Source organism: Haplochromis burtoni, unplaced genomic scaffold, assembly GCF_018398535.1.
Source record: "Haplochromis burtoni strain Fernald_Lab_line unplaced genomic scaffold, NCSU_Asbu1 Contig_202, whole genome shotgun sequence".
Classification (NCBI taxonomy): Eukaryota; Metazoa; Chordata; class Actinopteri; order Cichliformes; family Cichlidae; genus Haplochromis; species Haplochromis burtoni.
In genome coordinates this window covers 592,207-611,583 of record NW_024582563.1, presented here as the reverse complement: position 1 = coordinate 611,583, position 19,377 = coordinate 592,207, and the positions used below count along the sequence as shown (strand labels likewise).

Here is a 19,377-nt window from a genome sequence, read left to right as displayed (position 1 = left end):
AGAGTCGCACTAAGGGAAAGAGTGCTGTAGGGTAAGACACTGCAGGGAACAAGTCCTTTATCAGGCAATATAGGGCACTCCCTTTGTGTGTGTGTGTGTTTGTGTTCAGATATAGCAAGTGGTGGGTAGGGGAGATGTTAAGCTGCTGTTACCTACTAAATCTTACTCTAAAGCAAAGCTTCTTCCACTTATCTTCTGAGAAAAGGAAAACGAAATGTAGACATTAACATTTCTTCTAACTGAACCACACAGATGGAGGCATTTTCTTTTATTTTAGTATAAAAGAAAACGTTCAAATGCCTTAAAAGTGTTATTCCAGTGATTAGATGTGGTATCAGCAACCAACAATAAAACTTTAGTGAGGCAAAAACAGGCCTCGCTAAAGAAATGCTTTCCCCCAAATACAGTGTATAATGTCAGACCAACAGTACATTTAATAGTGTAATAATCTCCACAATTAGATATCCTGGGGGAATTCCTTGGCAGGACTGCAATGATGCCATTACACATGGACATAACATTTCAGCTTGTAGCTCTTCCACTGTCAAATCTTTGAAGCCAGTGCAAACAGACTGTGGGTACGGTTAAATCAGTCCTCATTCATTACATCACAGTCTGAACCTCACGCTGTACCAGTAGATGGTACCAGTAGATGTGTTGCCTATAAACATCCCAGCCTTTAATGAAGTAGACAAACACAATCCATCATCATAAAAATACAAAGATTTATTTAGAAAGAAGAAAAGCTCCCATATAATACTGTTTATTCCTTAAATATAAGTGTAGTACAAATGTGTCTCAGGCAAGCATTTATCCAGTAGGCATCGATGTGTTTCCCTGGATGTGATCACAAACTGGATAACGTAGTTTTTAGGTTTAATACAGATAAGGCACTATTACCTTTAACTAGTGTAAATACAGTAAGTTGTTTTTTTGTTTTTGTTTTTTTTAAATCATTGAAACCAGCAGCGGTTTATGCTGGAGTATTGCTGAGAAAGGGTTTCACACAGTTAAAAAGTCCGAAAAGCGATGAACAGAAATATGTAGAATACAGTCTTCAGAGAAATACAATTCTCCCTCAAACAGCGACTCGGTGTGATGCATTTTTTCCCCGTGAGTCAGCTCTTCTCATACAGACAGGACTGCAAGCGTCAACGGTTTGTGTCAATATATAAAAAAAAATAAAATAAAAATGAAAATAAGAGAGCAAGTAAAACAAAAAATATATGTATAAAAATACACAGTAACATGTACCTAATCCCAAACCAAGCCTCTGTTTTACCCTCCTCAGAAAACCGTTTAACTGTAAACCTCGGCAGAGAAGTGAAACACTCTGAACCAATGTGTTCCCTTTGGAACAACCGCAAGAGAACGTGTGAGGTTCCTAACAGTGTTTTTGGGGGGTTTTTTTTAGTTAATGCTAGTATGTTCAGATTGAAGATTTAGATCATCAAGGTGGTGTACCAAACAAAGAGAATATAAAAAACTAGAAAGAAACAGGGAAATATAATATCCTGTGACACTTCTGACAACTCTTAATGACAGAAACACTAGACAAACCTGTAAAAATGGTGATGGATTATTACATATGGTGCTGACAAGCTGAAAGTGAATTGTACCTCACAGGAACCACTTCACTGCTAGAAAGATAAAAAATTAAATACATGATTCATTTTAAAACCCATTTTGGACTTTGTTGAACTGATTTATGTGGGCGGTTTCTTTAGTGTTACAACTGGCCACAGGGGTGTGGAAAGGGTGTGGGGTATAATGTCACCGGTTTTGCTGGTCACAACTGAGAATCTTCACATGAAACCAGAACTGAAAAAAAGAACAAGAGAGAGACATATGAGCAACTTACAGAATTTCCCGTTTGCAGTTAATCAGTGACAATAACTTAAACATCTTACATGTGCACAGATCTTAAACATCCTCATTAGTTATCAGATTTGATACCCTTGAGTTCAATGAGTATGTCTTCATCTGCACTGTCTCTTAGAGAACAAGTAATTAATGACCTGTGCAGGGGTGCTTACTCACAATATGATATTATGATTATATATGTATAAAGGAACACTTTTTAATCAAAGTATAGCATCACGCCAGGTAAACTTCTGGGGTATTGATCTGGCCAGTTAAGGAGCAGAGGTGTTTATGAAATTAACAACAGGAGCACTAAGAGGCAACAATAGCTCCTTTTCCATTATTACCTACTCAGATCGATTTTTCAGGGTTTTCCATTAGGTCATAGTACCTGGTACCAGATACTAAAATAGTACCTGACCAGCCGAGGTTCCAAGCAATCTGAGCAGGTATTAAAAATATGACATCTACAGACTGCATGCCACGATTGGCTGGTCAGTGGCATCACTCGAGGAGTCATGAGTTTTTTGATAACTTCACAAAAATCAACTGTAATTTTAAGCCATCATTTTTTCTTTGGTTTGATGAATTCAGCCCTCTGTATGTTGATAATTTTCATTTCCAAAAAACAATGTGGAATCTATTTATTCCTAACACATTACTCAGATGTCCAGTATGACTCGCCCCCCAGTATTCCATAAAAGCACAGGCACTGGTATTTGCAGAATTCTCTTACTTCTTCCGGTCTTTGTCCTTCTTGCCATTGGCAGTGAGGCTCTGGGCCTGCAGGAGTTGGGCAGCAGCTTTTCTCTTGCCGAAGGAGCTTAGGTCGTCATCAAGAAGCCGCTTCTTCTCCTCCAAAGCAGCTTTCTCTTCTGCATGGAGGCGCTTGAGCTGCTCAAAACGACTCTGGAGCTGAAAGAATGAGATGTGACAACACATGTTCATTACATAATAGTTACTTTCACACGTGGAACAAATTAAATGTAAAAGTGTAGAAAGGTAGACTGATTGGGTGAAAACAAAACATCAGTGAATTTTTTTTTTATAATAGAGCATAAAACTGAAAGCGGAATATAAATAAATGACTTCTTTAATGGGGAAAAATGGAAAAGCTAACTTTATTTTTCCCAATAGGAAACTCATTTTTACTTTAATCTCTTCAGCTGATGAGAGATTTTATTTGTCTATTAAATATAAAGAATAGGAAACTCGGGGCAAAAAGCACATTGCTTAAGGTGTGTTGTGAGGACATCAGTTTGCATGTATGCACTGTATACCTCTCTTTCAGCCTCCTTTAGTTCCGCTTCCTTGTCCTTTACCCTCTGCACAAACATCTGCCTCATTTCATCCTCCCTCTTCTGCAGCTCCACCAGAAACTCCTGACGCTTTGCCTCATACGTCTGCTGCAAACTGCAACACACATAACTCAGCTGTAAGTCATATGCCCGTGCAATTTCTCATTTTGTGGATGTATGCATGGGTTTGTGACGTCATACCTGACAGGTTTGCACTCTGAGTCTGTGTCTTTGAAACCAAGCTCTTCAAGCTTGCAGCGTCTGTAGAGCTCGTAATGCCGAGTGTGGGTCTGCTCTCTCAGGTCTTCCATATTTACGCATATGAGCATCTCCCTCAGCTTAACAAAGTCGCAGTGATTCTCATTTTCCACTGACACACACACATCAAAGAAATCAAAGGGTTATTCTTCATAATAAAATACATTCTAAGCTTCAAGTTAAAAAAAAAAAATAGTTTCAAGTAGTGCTGGGCGATATGACGATATATATCGCCTGGACGATAGAAAAGTGTCTATCGTGCCATTTGTCTTCTATAGTTTCTATCGTTCCTAACATAATTGTATAAATTATTACATAAAATTTATCATTAAATAGTCTGTTGCAAATATATTAGTGTTGTCTTGTCACTATACATACTCTAACTTTATGCACAAGAAAATAAAGTATAAAAAAAAAATTTATATTTTTCGTAAAGAAACTCCGTCTTGTGGTTTTGCGACATGGTGCTGCTTTATGTGCACCCGGATTTGCGAGATGCTTTATGGCAACTCAAAACGATGGACGCGCAACAGGTTGCAGTTTCATGCCCGGACATGCAACAGGCAGAGACAGCTACACAGCACCCCAAGAAGAAGCACTTTTACCGAAAAGAGGGGGTACGTCTGTGATTTGGTTACATTTCGGGTTCAACAGCACCGACAGAGCGAAAGACGCCCATTTGCAAGCTATGCCATAAAACTATTCCCGCGCCTGATGGCAACACAACAAATCTCTTCTATCACCTACAGAAGGTCCAAGAAAAAGAATACTCAAGAACCCAGAAAACCCGAGCTAAACCAAGTTGTGGAACAATGGGAGCAAGCTGGAAAAAGAAGAACTATAGCCAGCTGAAGATACAGCAGTCTTTCGCACAATGAGAAAACGTCCCAGGGCCATAAACAAATCACAGTAGCCGCTGTTTTCATTTGATACATTGATATTGCCGCACTAAAATGTTTGTTTCTTATTTGTAACAGTTCTGTTAAATGTCTTTTCAAATTAAAATTGGAGAAAAGTGAGCAATGAAATTTGTCAAACTTTCCAGAGAATAACTGGAAACAAGGTAAAATTGTCGTATATCGTGATATATATCATTATCGTGATATAAAATAATTGATTTGTGATAAATATTTTTTCCATATCGCCCAGCACTAGTTTCAAGCATGACACAAAGTGTAGCCAGTGAAAACCACAGTAAAGGAAAATGTTAAGGTGAACTACCAAAGCTTGAAAGAAATCCATAAACAGAGTAATTCATCCTACCTTGCACTACACCCCATGGATACTGGCGAGCTTTCACCATCTTGTTTCCAACAGCAACTTCCTCTGTGCTGCCTACTACAGCAAATGGCAAATGACCCTTAAAGAAAAAAAAAAAATCATATACAAGACGGATTCATGCATCTGAAGCAAAAGACACAGCTTGGAAAAATACTTTAACTAAAGCTGTTGTAGATCAAACGCCTACACTAATATTCTCACTTAAAATCACAGATTCCTTTTACACCTCAGAAATGTTTCCTTTGACAAAACAAAACACACACGGTGTGTGTCTGAAATTTGAATTATATGTTTCGAACATTTCTGCCAGTAAAAACATTCACCTAAACCTGTATCTGAGAAAAGTCTGTGTGTGTGTGTGTGTGTTTCCTTACATTCATTGTAGTGTTGACTTTGGCCACTGTCTCATCATCCAGTGGGAACTGGTATATCTGGACACCATTGCTGACCAGCTCACTCATGATCTTGATCTTGAACTTGTGCAGTTCACTCTTGCTGATGGTGTCGGCCTTGGCAATCACTGGAATGATATTCACCTACAGACAGATGTGATAAATGTTCATGATAAGCATAGTGACAGTATTTTTTTACAAATACATGCCAGCTACAGAAAATAACTTTTCATGCCATCTGTGAAATAAAATAATAATAATAATTAAAAACAAAATGATAATCTGATAATCCAGTTTACCATCACACATATTTTCACCATGTCTTTGTTATGATGGAGTCACACTTTAGCTTCCATTTTCATAGTCAGACCTTCATCTCCATTAACATCCAATGCCTCAAATGCACAAAATTATAAATCCACTAAAGAATGCAAGGCCGCACTGATATCAGTAGCTTGATATGGTTCAATGACACTGAGAACTAAGACATGCAAACCACTGCATTTCCCCTCAGTATGCTAAAGGACATTTATATACAGATAAATACTGAAAAATATAAAATAGAAACAAATAAATGTATTTTCATCACAGCTATCACATTATTTTAGAGACTTTTATTCTCAATAAGAACTAAATACCATGACAGCAACTACTGTTGTCTTTAAGCTGCATGTAGACAATATATAAAATTCAAAACACTAAATTCACAAAGTTATCTTCAATAAAAAGAGCAACTCCTGATATCACAGGCATCCACTAATTGAGCTAAAACAAGTTGTTTTCACAGCACAGCATACCGTGAAAGTACATGTAGACACATTAAATACATCCTGTCATCAGACTGGTAACAGTATCACTCAACAAGAACGGGAACTGTATTTGTTGTCTCTCTCTTTATCAGAAATTCTTTCTCCTACAACTATTTTTTGCTAAGTGTTATAAAAACCATGTTTTCTGAATGTCATTTCTGGCCCAGCAGTTCACCACGCTGTCCCACATTCCTGTCTGTCTGTCACGTTGTCAAACCAAACTGGGACCTGGAATGACTTGTTGTCATTGGGCGAGCTTCTGGGGCCAGACCACACACACCCATACACACATACAGAATACACACACACTGACCCCAGCAGAGAAGTCTTAAGAGATCTGATCCAACAGCTGTCTGAGTGAGTGACTGTCTGTCTGTCACTGCTGCAGATTGAACAATTGGCTCTTTCTGTGTGGTTCTGTACACTGACACAGAAGGACAACTCGAGTGTGTGTGCGTGAGGTGATTACAGCATTCCAGTGCTGCTTCTATCCCTTTCACACGCAAATCCAGGGTTACCAACACTCCAGAGCAGCGAAACCACACAAACACACAAAAAGCACAAAGTTGCTACACACAGGGAGCATGGGAAACTCTCTAACCATTTCAAGAGGAATGGATAGAAGGGGGTTCAGTTAGTTGGACAGTGAACCTCTCCCAGCAGTCAGACATAAAAACAACCTCAGTAGCAACTTATACAGAAACTCCCACCATCTCTCCCACACACAACCACATATAATCTGTCTTCATGTTAAATGTTTTCACAGTGTATTCCTACTAAAGAAGCACTAAAAGAAGGCACCTTTTGCAGTTGTCGCTTCCAAGTTTGAAATTTATCTCCTGCAAATGCATCATGAACGCATCATTAATCTCCTGTTATCCCTGTAGTTCACTGAAGACAAAGCTATCAAAGTTAAGCCTTTTGTACTGTCTTCATCCACAGACAGTACAAAAGATGGATGTAACCACAGTGACATCAGCCAGTGGTTTGTGAAATCCTGTTCTAAGCTGAACAGCGTTTGCCATCACCTCCTTGGTCTTTTGAAACTGCGTGTAACAAGAGGAGGATCTGAAACTGAACATATCCTCCATAATTCTCTTGACCAGATTTTTAACTTTTGTTTTTATTATTCAGGATTACCTAAAAATAACAATAAGGTGTTTTACTGAGGTCACAAAGAAAGGAAGTTGAGGGTGGTTTTCAGATAACCTTTTATAAATTCTTTTTTGGAACCACAGTTATTATCCACTGGCGGCCATAAAACGTTTACGGCACTTCAGCATTGGCCTGATTTTTCAGAGCATCTTTTATAATGTTCAATTCGTCATCTTTAGCTCCAAACTAAATGCGGAGATTACAATGCTTTTAGTATATGGTCTACATCATATTCTATTTTTTACTACTCATCTCCACACAACAATTCTTGTCATTGTCTTACCCTTTTAACTGTAATGAAATGGTGCCTTACAGAATGTCTACTGTATTATTGCCCCTTTCCTCATTGGTAATCACTGGCCTGTTGTGGACCGAGGGCAGTGGTCCAGGTCAGGTAGACAACTTAAGCCTGGTTTATGGTCAACACACACCAAATGCAACGTCACCACAGCCCCATCATTGTTTATATTGGCACCTGGAGCAAACCAGCTCAGTTCAGACTTCTCCTGAATGACAGGTTTTCTCCTGAATTCAGCACGGGGCGATCATGGCTCAAGAGTTGGCAGTTCGTCTTGTAATCGGAAGGTTGTGGCTACAATGTAGCTTGCCATCACCAGTGTGTGAATGGGTGGATGACTAAATGTAGTGTGAAGCGCTGTGGGGTCCTTGGGGACTAAGTAAAGCGCTATACAAATACAGGCCATTTACCATTTTAAAAAAAATCTTGGCATTAGTGCTGGCATAAGAGTAGAAAAGTCAAAACAAGAAGACATGAAAAGTTGGTTTGGTTTTTTCCTCCAAAACATATAATCTCTTCAAACCATCTGTATATTCCGGGAATCTTAGCTTCTGTTCTGATATTTACTTAAATGGTAGTTAAAAACCAACATGATCATAGATTTGTGTGTCAGGTCGAAAAGGGAATCGAAAAGGGAAACGACAAGCCCAAACTACACCACAGCATGGCGCATGCCAATAGTTGTGACGTCAGTTTTGGTGAATGCTGCTGTTTGCAAAAGTAACAATTGTGAGCACAAACTAGGTTTGAAGGTATGTTGTGACATACACATCAACACACCTGACTCTCCTCAGATCAAATACCAAACATGCCCTTTTAATTACGTTTTAACCTTTGGAGTACATCATCATTCCCCAATGAACAAGTGTAACATATCTAGATGCCAACGCCAATTATATTCTTGTGCTGCAATAATACATTTCAAATGTGAGCCGCCTGACTGAAATGTTGCTGGGCTAGATTTTTTTTTTTAAAACTTAAGCCTGCTATTAACTATGCTACTTAGTAGCACTGCAACCACAGACACAGGTAAGTTTCGCCATCAATTACACAAAATGCGTGAAACAACTTGACTTGCTACTTTTTCTACTTCAAACATAAAGAAAACAACTTTAAAACTGACAGATTTTCTTAAGTATTACATTACAGTGACACTGAGAAATACAACACATTTATTATACCCTCTGACACTGTGGTCCTTTCTCCTACCTTGCTGTCTAATTTCTTCATGGTGACCAGATCAAGGGATTTGAGTGAATGGCCTGAGGGGGAAATGAAGTAAAGGCAGGCATGGACTCGTGAGTCATGGTAGTTGTGAAGAGAACGCTTGATTTTTAGCTCCTCCTGGAGATAACTCTCAAATTGCCTGTCAATGTAGTCCACCACAGGCTGGTAGCTAAAAGACATACATAAAGTGATCATCAGTAACTGGCAAGTTCACAACGACAGTAAAATCACTTCACGGCAGTCGCAATCCTCCAACATTAATAACCTACTCAGCTCTTCCTCGTACCTCTCTTGTTTATTCATCTGGTCTCCAAAGCCAACTGTGTTGACCACAGTGAGACGTAGTCTGACGTTGCTCTCCTGCAGGTCATATGTTTGAGCCCGGAGCTTCACCTGAGGTTCAAAGTGGGATGACTCAAAGTTCTCAAAGTTGGTATTAAATAGCGTGTCCATCAGTGTAGACTTGCCTATACCCGTCTCACCTAGGGGCACAAAAGAGACATATGATGCAATCTTTAGTAACTAAACTTGAAACAGAAAATTTTCAGCACAATTTTATTGTAACTATAACTGCCAGAAAGTCAGATTTATCTAGCAATGCAACTGTGGTCACAATAAATTCTAGCTAAGTGTGCAGGAGCTTTAACATCAGGAATGCATGACTAAGAGCTGCAAACTGAGATCATTAACTGAATGTTTGTATGCAAAATAAAATTTAGCAATGCATTTCTATTACTATTTAATGACAGACAACCTACCTACGTTTTATAAAGGCAATAAAACTTTCTGAGAGAGTCTATGTTCTGTTATTCCTGTCAATTTGTTCAACAAAAATGTCCACTACTCCTGTCTAAATGACATGACAAATAATAATAAAAATGTCTTAATTTTTTCCTAAATACCAAAAAAAAAATTTTTTTAAATTAGCTCATCATCAACAGCAAAAAGAAACTCTGCATAATGTATGCAGAGTTTCATCTATGTATCTATGTGTGAGCGACACAGTACCGATGCAGAGAATATTAAAGCAGAAGCCCTGGCAGATGGACTTGTTGACAAGCTGGTCAGGAAGGCTGTCAAAGCCCACATGGCCAGCAAGAGACAAGGACCGGACTCCTTTATCCTGTGGAATAAATTTGACAGGAAAAGCTGGGTTGTAACATTATGATGCTTTTTTTCCTCTCTTATTTCACAAAATATTGCACTTACAAACAAACAGAATCACATAATGCACCGAGTAGTCTAGTCCAGCCAAGATGTTTACGTATTTTTGTCTTTATTCTTTGCCTGATTAAATAAATCTGGTTTTTAAAGCCTGTGTGTGGACCAAAGTGGCACAAAAGCGGTTAGAAGACGTTAAATAGGACAATAAGATAAATCCACCTAACTTCCAAAAGCCTGAGATAACTTTAAATATCACCGTCGTCCACTTTGTCAGACCTTCTCCAGTCTAAATTAATGAAACATCCCGAGTGTAGGTGGTCAGCAGCACTGATTTAGATATGCTATGACTAAGAACCTTTAATAACTCTGTGGGCGGTGCTGTGCTTTATTTCTGAATCCTTGTCATTGCTGGAGGTCGAAACGCCAACTTTCATTCAGATTTGTGAGGGGTAATAATCAATGATATTTGTGTCACAAAGCTCCCGCAACGTACAAATACATCTTGCGGCAGGCACGAATTGCACACATATTTTCAAAAGCTTATCACGGAGTTAACGTTAACGATTCTATGAAACTAATGTAGCACTGCTAGTGTCGCCTTAGCCAGCTAGCGCCCTCTCAGCCGTTTACCGTAGTGAAAGGCATAACCGGGGATCTTTTTTAAAAAAAGGTTCAGTGCTTGTGTTGATAGCACATCATACATATGTTGTCGAGTTTTAAACTTTGCCCTGTTTAAACATAAATGTTTTCCATAAGTGTAATAACTGAAAGTTTTCAGGCTAGGAGCTAACTTAACGATAGCCTCGGACACTCCCTGCTCAACTGTCTAGAAAGAAGTTTATTGTCGACAACACAGAGTAAAAAAAAAATAAAAATACTAACCGGCTGCCGCGCAACATCCGAAGAAGCCATAACTTAAGATAGGTCGTAAACAGATTCAGAAATAACTTTAAAAAAATTAAAATTAGAAAAGGATCGACTTCTTTCTCAAAGAATCTCGCTCAATACCGCCCTACTGCTGTCGACAACTGGACAGACGACACCATTAAAAACAATGTAGTAATGGGACGATTTCTAAATTTTCTTTATATCGACAGTCATGCAAGTTATGGCAAATTTTGCGGAGGCTCCAATATTTAAATGTTCTACAGCATGTAATTTACAAAAATAAAAGATAAGATAGCGCTGAAAAGCAAGAAAAACATAATGCAGTAATAAAATCGCCCCCCTTTTCTAATAATGGTACAGCGCAATTTAATTTTCCCAGTGCTTACTTTGGGGACTGTTTGCACCGACAAAACATTAAAATGTATGAAATCAGATTTTTTTGAGGTTTGATTATTATAATAAAATAATGAAATGAAAAATCATTATATATATCATATTAATTTAAAACTGTTCCATATAGGATCTGCTGTGTATAGCTATGGGGAAATGCATGTAAGACCAACTAACTAATCCGGTTTATATGCTACAGAAGAAAGCTAAAGCAATTATAAATAGATTAAAGATTATCAGATTATTATGATCAAGGCATTAGAATATCCATTAAATTGCATGCCTTAAAATTCTACTGTTTCATTGAGCTCCGGACTCCACTGATATTGTACAAAGCACAAAAAAAATCTCCTTCTAAACTGTATTTGGAGGTTTTAAATTAGAGGGAAAGCATGTTAACTAAGAACAGGGCCAGGACAATTTAAAAACAAATACAAGGTGTATCTGTTATATGGGTAAATGTGAGTAACTGTAATGAGGAATTAAGATTGTTCTGTTCACTATGTCATTTTAAAAACAGTCTAAAAATCAGATCGTAAACAAATATAAAAATGTGGAACAGAATGATTTCCATTGTTTAAAAGAAACATTTATTTTTGTCCTGGTTCTGTTTCGATTCTTCATATTGTATCATCTTTTTTGTATTTTGGTTGAAATCTTAATATAACAAATAAGTACAGGTTTAATAAGCTTAAGGTTCAATTTGCACCTTTTAGGTCAATAATTTGTGCTCTTCCACTTGAATTTACTTCTTGACTGTTAAGGTGTATTTGTTTACTCAAATAACCTCCTGTTTTTGTTGTTTTGTAAAATTTTAATAAGGACCGAAAGATCAAGTTCTGCGGTGGATTACTTTTCTTTGTGAGGTGAGGTAAATGTTTTAGGATCAGAATCCTCTTAATCTGGCCAAGTTTTTGTAAAAATACAAGGAGATTGAGTCCGGTTTCCTCACTGCATGCAAAAAGAAACTCCAGCTGGGCATGAAAGATAGCCGTAAATAGGATGAACATAATGCAATCTGGATGAACCTTGGATATTATTTTGAAAAGTTCAAATTGTGCAGTGCAATTATTATTAATACTGTGAGTGTGTTGACCGGGGGAAAAAATGTATATTTTATTATATATTATGTATACGCAGTATTTATGGTCACTTTTAAATAACTAGTCGTCTGGGAAGCCCGCGTTTCCGATGAGCACTGGAACGCAACATGATTCTTGCCCCTTGCCTGTGAGACGATGTGAGCGCCCCCTGTCTGAAAGAGCTAAACACTGGTCTTCCCATGGAGGAGAGGAGGAGGCCAGAGAAGAAGATGCTGTCATCCTCTCCTTAAGCGAATGAGCGCGTTAATGGGCTCATTTTTAAACCTTCGTGCGCAAATAACCCAGTGATCTTTGCGCTCTGTCTGAGTCGTTCAGGACGAGGACGATGATGATGATGGCGTCCCGCTGCACAGTGCAAGCCGTGCAGGAGTTCCTGTCGGAGAGAGGAGGGAGGGTCCAACAGATGGAGCTGATCGATCATTTCCTATCGCTGAATGAACAGTCGAAGGAAGGGGTGGATCGCGAAGTGCTGAAAAGCATCGTTGACAGCGTGGGTTTCGTGAAGGTGGAAAACGGCGTGAAATTTGTGTGTTTGAACAGTGAAGGCAGCGGGGCGTCGGTGATGCGTACAGACGTAGATGGCCACGATGGTGCGGAGTGCAATGGCAACATCCAAGAGACGCTGGACAACAACTGTGTCAACGGCAATCATGATAAGGGCGACCAAACAGGTGAGGACGACGGATCCATTGTGTTTGCGTGATTTTTACGCACGTGTTTTATCCATGAATTGCTTTCTTACGTGTAACGTAGGCTGTTTTATCTATATTTTTGTTTATGTACTGTCTACTTGTTTATTTGTAATACAGCACGAATAAATAAAAGGTTTGGCAATTATTTTGTTGTTTTTACAGGCCAATATACGCATACTGCTTTTTTTTTCACCGTACAAAATAGTGTTTGATTCAATTTAATTTGGAATCATTTCCTGCCAAAACCACAAAATCCCTAAGGTTCAGGATACTAATGACACCAGTGAGGAAAAATAACAACAACAGCCTGTTAAATTCTGCAGCATGTGATCAAAAGTCTGCATGAAGTTGAATGAACACAAAAAAACTAATGGTCTTACAGGGGTCCACTTTCCACTGGACAATGACAAACAGACAAATGGCAATAAGAAACCTGCAACCCCATCCCAGAGCAAGACCAGCACAGGAGTTCCTACCCCTGGTGGAGGAGGTGAAGTGAAGCTAAGAGACAGAAGGAGACGAGAGTCAGCTCCAGTTCTTGGGATGCCAGATCTCGACCAGGCCCAACCCGGAGGATCTCATAACCAGCAGACAAGAGGGGCACGCAGGGTGTCTAGAGGGTCACAGCGTGCCATGCTGACCAGCTGCCTGTCTGAAGACAGTGCTCTGGAGGGACTGGACCATATAGGAGATATCCAAACACCCAAAGGAAGTCGCAGGAACTTCATAGAGCTGATGATGAGTAGTTCTCCTCAGGTAGGACACAGTGCTTTTTATTATCATTAAGTATTTGTTGCTTTTGCCCTTTTTCTTTTTTTCTTTCTTTGAATGGCAGCTTTCTGTGGAAAGTAACAGTTTGCTGGGAATTTCTAAATGACTACATTTTGTGCTGTGACACAAAAATCTTAACAAAAGCCACGGCTATTGTATGTTCTGTCAGGTGCGGAGATCTCTGATCAACCGTGGGTCACGCCTCCGGGACTCGGTTAAGAGCGAAGGCGACTCGGCGTCCCTCCTCTCCTCAGCCGCTGACGAGGACTGCGCCTCAGTAACCCTGGACCCTCTAGAGCACGAGTGGATGCTGTGCGCCTCAGACGGCCTGTGGGACAGCCTTCAGCCCCTGCTTGCTGTCGAACCCAGCCTGGTGACCAAGAGAGACTTTGTGACTGGTTTTACCTGCCTCCACTGGGCAGCTAAGCAGGGCAAAGCTGAGCTGCTGTCTCAGCTGCTCACCTTTGCCAAAGAGAACACTATACCTGTGAATGTGAATGTGAGATCAAGTGCTGGTTACACACCGCTGCACCTGGCCGCCATGCATGGACACACCCAGGTGGGTTGCAGGGAGTAGTATCATGTGTTACACCTGCTCAGTGAAGCAGTACATAATTACCTACACTTTATCTGCCCAGGCTAGAAACATTAGCTCAAAACAAGTTAACTGAACTATGGTTGTAAACACAAGTTTAAACACACTCATCCTAGGTGGTAATTTGGGATTTTTAAGGATTTCTTTGAAGCTTTTTTTCCAGGATGGAATGATTGTACAGCATATATTGTTAATGACAAGAAGTTTGAGCTTATTTTAGATAGTCTGCAATCCACATAGCGCCAAAAGTATACATAGGGGTTCAAACGTGCACTGTTATTTGGTTCAATATTCCTTAGCAAGTTGCACCTCAACCACATGTTTTAGTAACAATATGGATATTTGACCACTCTCCTGTGCAGAGTTGATTCATTTAGAACCTATTACAGATCAGTGCTCTTACCAGAAGCTTAATGTTAGCTTTCTCTATCCCTTCTAGTTTTTTTTTTTTTCTGGAAAGGAAAGCGTCTGGACTTCTTTACGTTCAAGCAATGTAAAGAAGTCCAGACGCTTTCCTTTCCAAGCTCCTTAGACTACGATGACCTGGATGACTGAGAACCTTCACAGACACCTTCTAGTTTTTATTTGTGTTTGGGATTATTGCCCTGTTGCAACACCCAGTTGTGGACAAGTTTCAAATGTCTAGTTATTCATTTTTTTAATAATTAGTATTATTATTATTTTGGCATTTTAGCCTTTATTGGATAGAGACGGTGTAGACAGACATGAAAGTGGGGAGAGAGAGGGAAAGAAATGCAGCTACATGGTCGCCTTCTAATATCCATGAAAACGAGACCTCTCATGTTTGCATGCGGTGTGTTTGCGTTGACAGGTGGTTCGTGTCCTGCTGTCAGACTGGGATGCAGACCCTGAAGCTCGAGATTACAGCGGGAGGAGACCAATGCAGTACTTGTCCCCACCGCTAGCTGCTGACCTGCTGGAAGAAGGAGTGGTCACCTCACCGGGACCTGAGTCAGACAGTGAGAACAACGGCAGCGGCAGAGGTCGGGGCTGGAGATTTGCCAAAGTCCTCCAAGGGAATCTGAATCCGCTCCGGCTGCTGAATTCACCAACAGAGGCATCAGAAGATGGAACGGGTAACGGGAAGAGTAAAGGGGGGATGCAGAGGAAGACGTCTTTGAGCCGACTGAATGCCCGGCTGCACAGAGGACGCCACAGAGCCCAGATCATCCACAGCGCCTCCTTCAGGGACACAGGAGAGGTGGGAAGAGGAGAGGAGCTACACAGCAGTCCTCTTCGAACGAGACCGCTGTCCAACCTGTTTGGATAAATCGACACCACTCTAAGCCAGCGACACAGAGCTGTACACCACTCCCAGGTGTTTTTATTTGTAGCATAGGTATCTTTTATTATCTGACAGGTCAGATATTTTAGTGACAAAATATAACAGTGCAGAAACTAACACATTTTACAAAATTTTCTAAAATTCTAGTTTATTTTTGTTCCTGTTGCAGTTATTGTTTGTCACTGAGGGAAGGGTACAGTCACGTGACAGTTTATTTGCCTTGGCTAGACTGTGAATTCTTTCAAACTTGATTTTTGTTTTGACTTTTTTTTCCCCCCTTTATTTAATTTGGACAACTAACATCACAAACATAGTTTAAATATGTTACAGTACAGTTATGTTCATAAAAATGCAAAAGCAACAAGCAGTATTGTAGAAAGTTTTCACTTTGAAGCACTTTGGTTTGTTTCCTCACCGCATTTCTGTTTGCAGAGTAATATATATTTACACACACTATTAGTCTGAAATTAGATGGTGCTGACGGTTTTTTTAGTACATTCCTGTAATGTGAACAAATATTTTATTTTTTAAAGTGGCAGATTTTAATATTCAGACAGTTGAAATCGCAGATTTTTTTTTTTTATAACTAGCAACAGTGTACAGTCATCATGTTTGCACTTGTCACTTTTTAAAAATTGGTAGTAGAAAAATCCATTTGGGTCCCAGATCATATCTATTTTTTAAAATTCTAGGCATAACATCAAAAGGGGATCAGATTTTTACCTGTTTAAATGCAAAGTTAACTGATATTCAAAAGGGGCTTGGTAAGTTATTTCTCCATTCATTTTTGTTTATTTAAAGTTGGAACCAAAAAGAGTTAGGTTCACTAATGGGGAGATGTTGCTAAGAATTGTTTAATTGTTTCCAATTAGTTATACAAAAACACAGATTAGTAGAAGCACAGTCACCAACTTTATATACATTTTTCTACTGCCGATAACGTACCTCAAATTTTCTGAAGCTAATTCACTTGTTTCTACATTGCTTTGTGTGTGGTGTGTATGCAAATGTTCAGACACTGATATTTAGATATTGCTCTCTGAATGTCAGTTGCAGAGTTTTGCTTTGTTATCTGACATTTCATTTCTATATTTACTCCAAAAATGTGACACAGGATTCATTGGTTCATAAGGGTAAAGGTTCAGGCAACCACGGTCATAGATATCCGCCGGAAACCACGACATCATATGAAACTGAGACAAAGTCAATATTGTTCCCATATATTAGTCTGACTTTGCATGCACACTGTCATCTATTCATCAAGCTCCGTTTTCTCTAAGGACTCTGGCCAGAATGTGCCATAGGTTTAGCAGCGATTTCTCAAGTGGTTTCCCAAATATGTGAACCTTTCTTCCTCCCAAATTTCATGAATGTTCTGTTACTAATTTGTAGCATTTGTACTTTTATCACGGAGATTCGTGTCATTCTATGTCTTGACACTTTTGATGTAGAGATTTTATGTCATTTTCTCAGCGGCATGAGTAGAGGAAATGGAAATGCAGCACACTGTTGATTCTTATGTCTTTATAAAGAAAATGTGTTTTCATTGTAAAATGCTGTGAAGTGATTGTGTGGTGTGAAATCACTGTTAACGAGCCACTTTTGTTTTTGGATTAATGTCTTATCCATAAATGTGAAATAAAGAAGTTTTGTTTTATTTGCATAATCTAAAGTTTTTAAGTTTGTCAACTACACTGTATCGTCCCATTGATGCAATGACTGTATAAAGAAACGGCCTCGGTAATAATGAGAAGGTTTAAAATGTAAAGAGCAGCTGTGAATACTCATGTTAACGTTACCAGACTAGATTAAAAATACAATTGAAGCGAGTCGCTTCATCCGCCCTTCCTGCTGACACCAGCTGATTGTCCTTGCCTGTTGGTGCTGAATAATTGATGATCTGACGACCCCAGCTTTGCTCCGGCATTTACAGTATATCCACAACTTCCTGTCCACATGGCCCACCAGACAGATTAGTATCCAGTTCTTATTTTGCACCTCTTGTTATGCAGACTGACCTAAAGTCAACACTGCTGTTGTTGGGATATAAACTCTATTTAATCCATTTTTGCAAATACTTGAAAATCAGATTTTATCGTGTTTATCTTAATATACTTAAGAGAACCTAAGAGGACAATCAGTTTTGTGTTTCCCTGCTATGCTATTTTTGTCATTGGTTAGAGAAAGTATAGAGTACAGAGGAATTTAATGCCCACAAGCTTTCATATGTGTGTGGGGGATACGATACATTTCTCAGTGCCTGAGCCTGAACAGATTACTACAGATCTGCCAATCCTCTTGTTGCTCTGATGTCCTGCTGGCACCCTGTCTGTTCTCTGCTTCGTGTTTCCCAGATCAAACCAACCATATAAAAGCTGGATTACATGTAAACAGTCACAGTGTATCACACAATATGTTTCTTATATAAAACTGAATGCTCTTAAGCCAGCTCCTTTGATGATTCTGTAATCTCTGGGGTTTCCCTGGTCTAGAAGTCAAATAATGATTTATAGAGGTCAGAAGTGATGTGCTTTTTTTCTGGTTATGTAGAATCCAGATTTGCCTTAGGCAGGCTATCTACCAGATGACTGCTGATCAGGACAGGATAGAGAGCCTTTTTGACTGCAGCAACTGACCTACATGCACAGTGAAGGGAGTAATGCCTATTATGCAAATTCCTCTGCCATCCTTTCAGGGAAACTGTGCCAACTTTTTAGCCTGGGGCCTCCACTGTTGGAGCAATCCAAGTCCAGTCCATTTTTATCTCACACAGTTACCACAGTGATGATGGCTTTCAGACAAACCCTAATGAGTCACAAACAGTGCCAAATAGATATCAAGTGAGTAACAAATGTGTACTGTCATCAGAGTGCTGTTTGTCTTGTGGCAGATATAAAAAAAGACAGTGAATCCAGCCTGAACCATTTTTTGGTACTGATCAACATTTTTTTTGCATAAACTATATCAGCGATTTGCTAATAAGTAATTAAATTGCGGGCGATTACAATCAATTGCCAAAGTTTCTATTATGTATTAATTATGTGTGTTCTAAAATATATAGCAGGGTGTGTGTTCTTTCTCTTTTTAAATACTGCTAATGGTTATTTACACCAAAAGTCTTAAATAATTTGTGAGCCCGGTTAAAAAAAAGACCTCACAGATGCATCTGACCCATCTACTGTTCCCTGAAGCCTCGTCAGAAAAGGTCTCAGTAGAAGGAAGCTGAGTACTCAAAGAGAAACCATGCATACTCTCTCTCTCTCTCTGTGAGAACTGCAAACTCCACACAGAAAGGCTCCAGACTGGGTTCAAACCCTTCTTGCTGTGAGCCGACAGCACTAATCGTCAGACCGCCATGTACCCCATGAACATACAAGGAGGATAGGCACTGATGGTAGATAGGTTTAAATACCTGGTGTCAACCAATGAAAGGCAAGATTTAACAAGATGGTAGTGAGACCTGTTATGATGCTTAGTTTGGAAATGGTGACACTACAAAAAGACAGGAGGCCAAGGTAAAAGTGCCAGAGCTGAAGAAGTTAAGATTTTCGTTGAGAAGATGGAGAGGATTAGAAATGAGCACGTCAGAGGGAGACCTCGGGTTGAGCACAAAGTTAGAGAGGCAAGGCTGACTTAGACATGTGCAGAGGAGGGAGAGAGGACATATTGGACATATGATGTTGAACATGGAGCTCCCAGGCAGGAGGGCCTTATTAAGAAAAAAGAATTGCTGACAATTTTGAGAATAAAGTCAAAAATGTATTTTGAGAAAAAAAAGTTAAAATACTAGTTTGAGACAAAAGCCAAAGGGTGGAGATCATGGTTGCTGTTTGAAGACAAACTCCCAGGTTGCTATACCTTCTACGAAAAGCCTTGAGTAGAAGGTA

At 39.4% G+C, this 19,377-nt stretch overlaps 2 protein-coding genes across 3 annotated transcripts; one reads left to right on the top strand and one right to left on the bottom strand.

Moving 5' to 3' along the window:
• Positions 1-705: 705 nt before the first annotated feature.
• Positions 706-10,809, bottom strand: sept10 (septin 10). 2 transcript variants are annotated; one of them, XM_005935743.2, is made up of 10 exons: positions 10,628-10,809; positions 9,590-9,704; positions 8,868-9,063; positions 8,564-8,750; positions 5,075-5,236; positions 4,683-4,779; positions 3,363-3,531; positions 3,144-3,276; positions 2,600-2,778; positions 706-1,821 (listed from the first exon to the last, which is right to left on the bottom strand). In XM_005935743.2, exons 1-10 carry the CDS (start codon positions 10,655-10,657, stop codon positions 1,806-1,808), a joined length of 1,284 nt encoding a protein of 427 aa, XP_005935805.1. In that variant the 5' UTR covers positions 10,658-10,809; the 3' UTR covers positions 706-1,805. The 2 variants fall into 2 exon arrangements, with proteins under 2 accessions (XP_005935805.1, XP_042082166.1); XM_042226232.1 differs by lacking the exon at positions 10,628-10,809 and adding an exon at positions 9,791-10,582.
• Positions 10,810-12,244: 1,435 nt separating this feature from the next.
• sowahca (sosondowah ankyrin repeat domain family Ca) lies at positions 12,245-17,895 on the top strand. Its single transcript, XM_005935745.2, has 4 exons — positions 12,245-12,797; positions 13,201-13,574; positions 13,759-14,148; positions 15,017-17,895. The coding sequence occupies exons 1-4, from the start codon at positions 12,452-12,454 to the stop codon at positions 15,473-15,475; spliced, it is 1,569 nt and encodes a 522-aa protein (XP_005935807.1). The 5' UTR covers positions 12,245-12,451; the 3' UTR covers positions 15,476-17,895.
• The last annotated feature ends 1,482 nt before the right edge of the window (positions 17,896-19,377 follow it).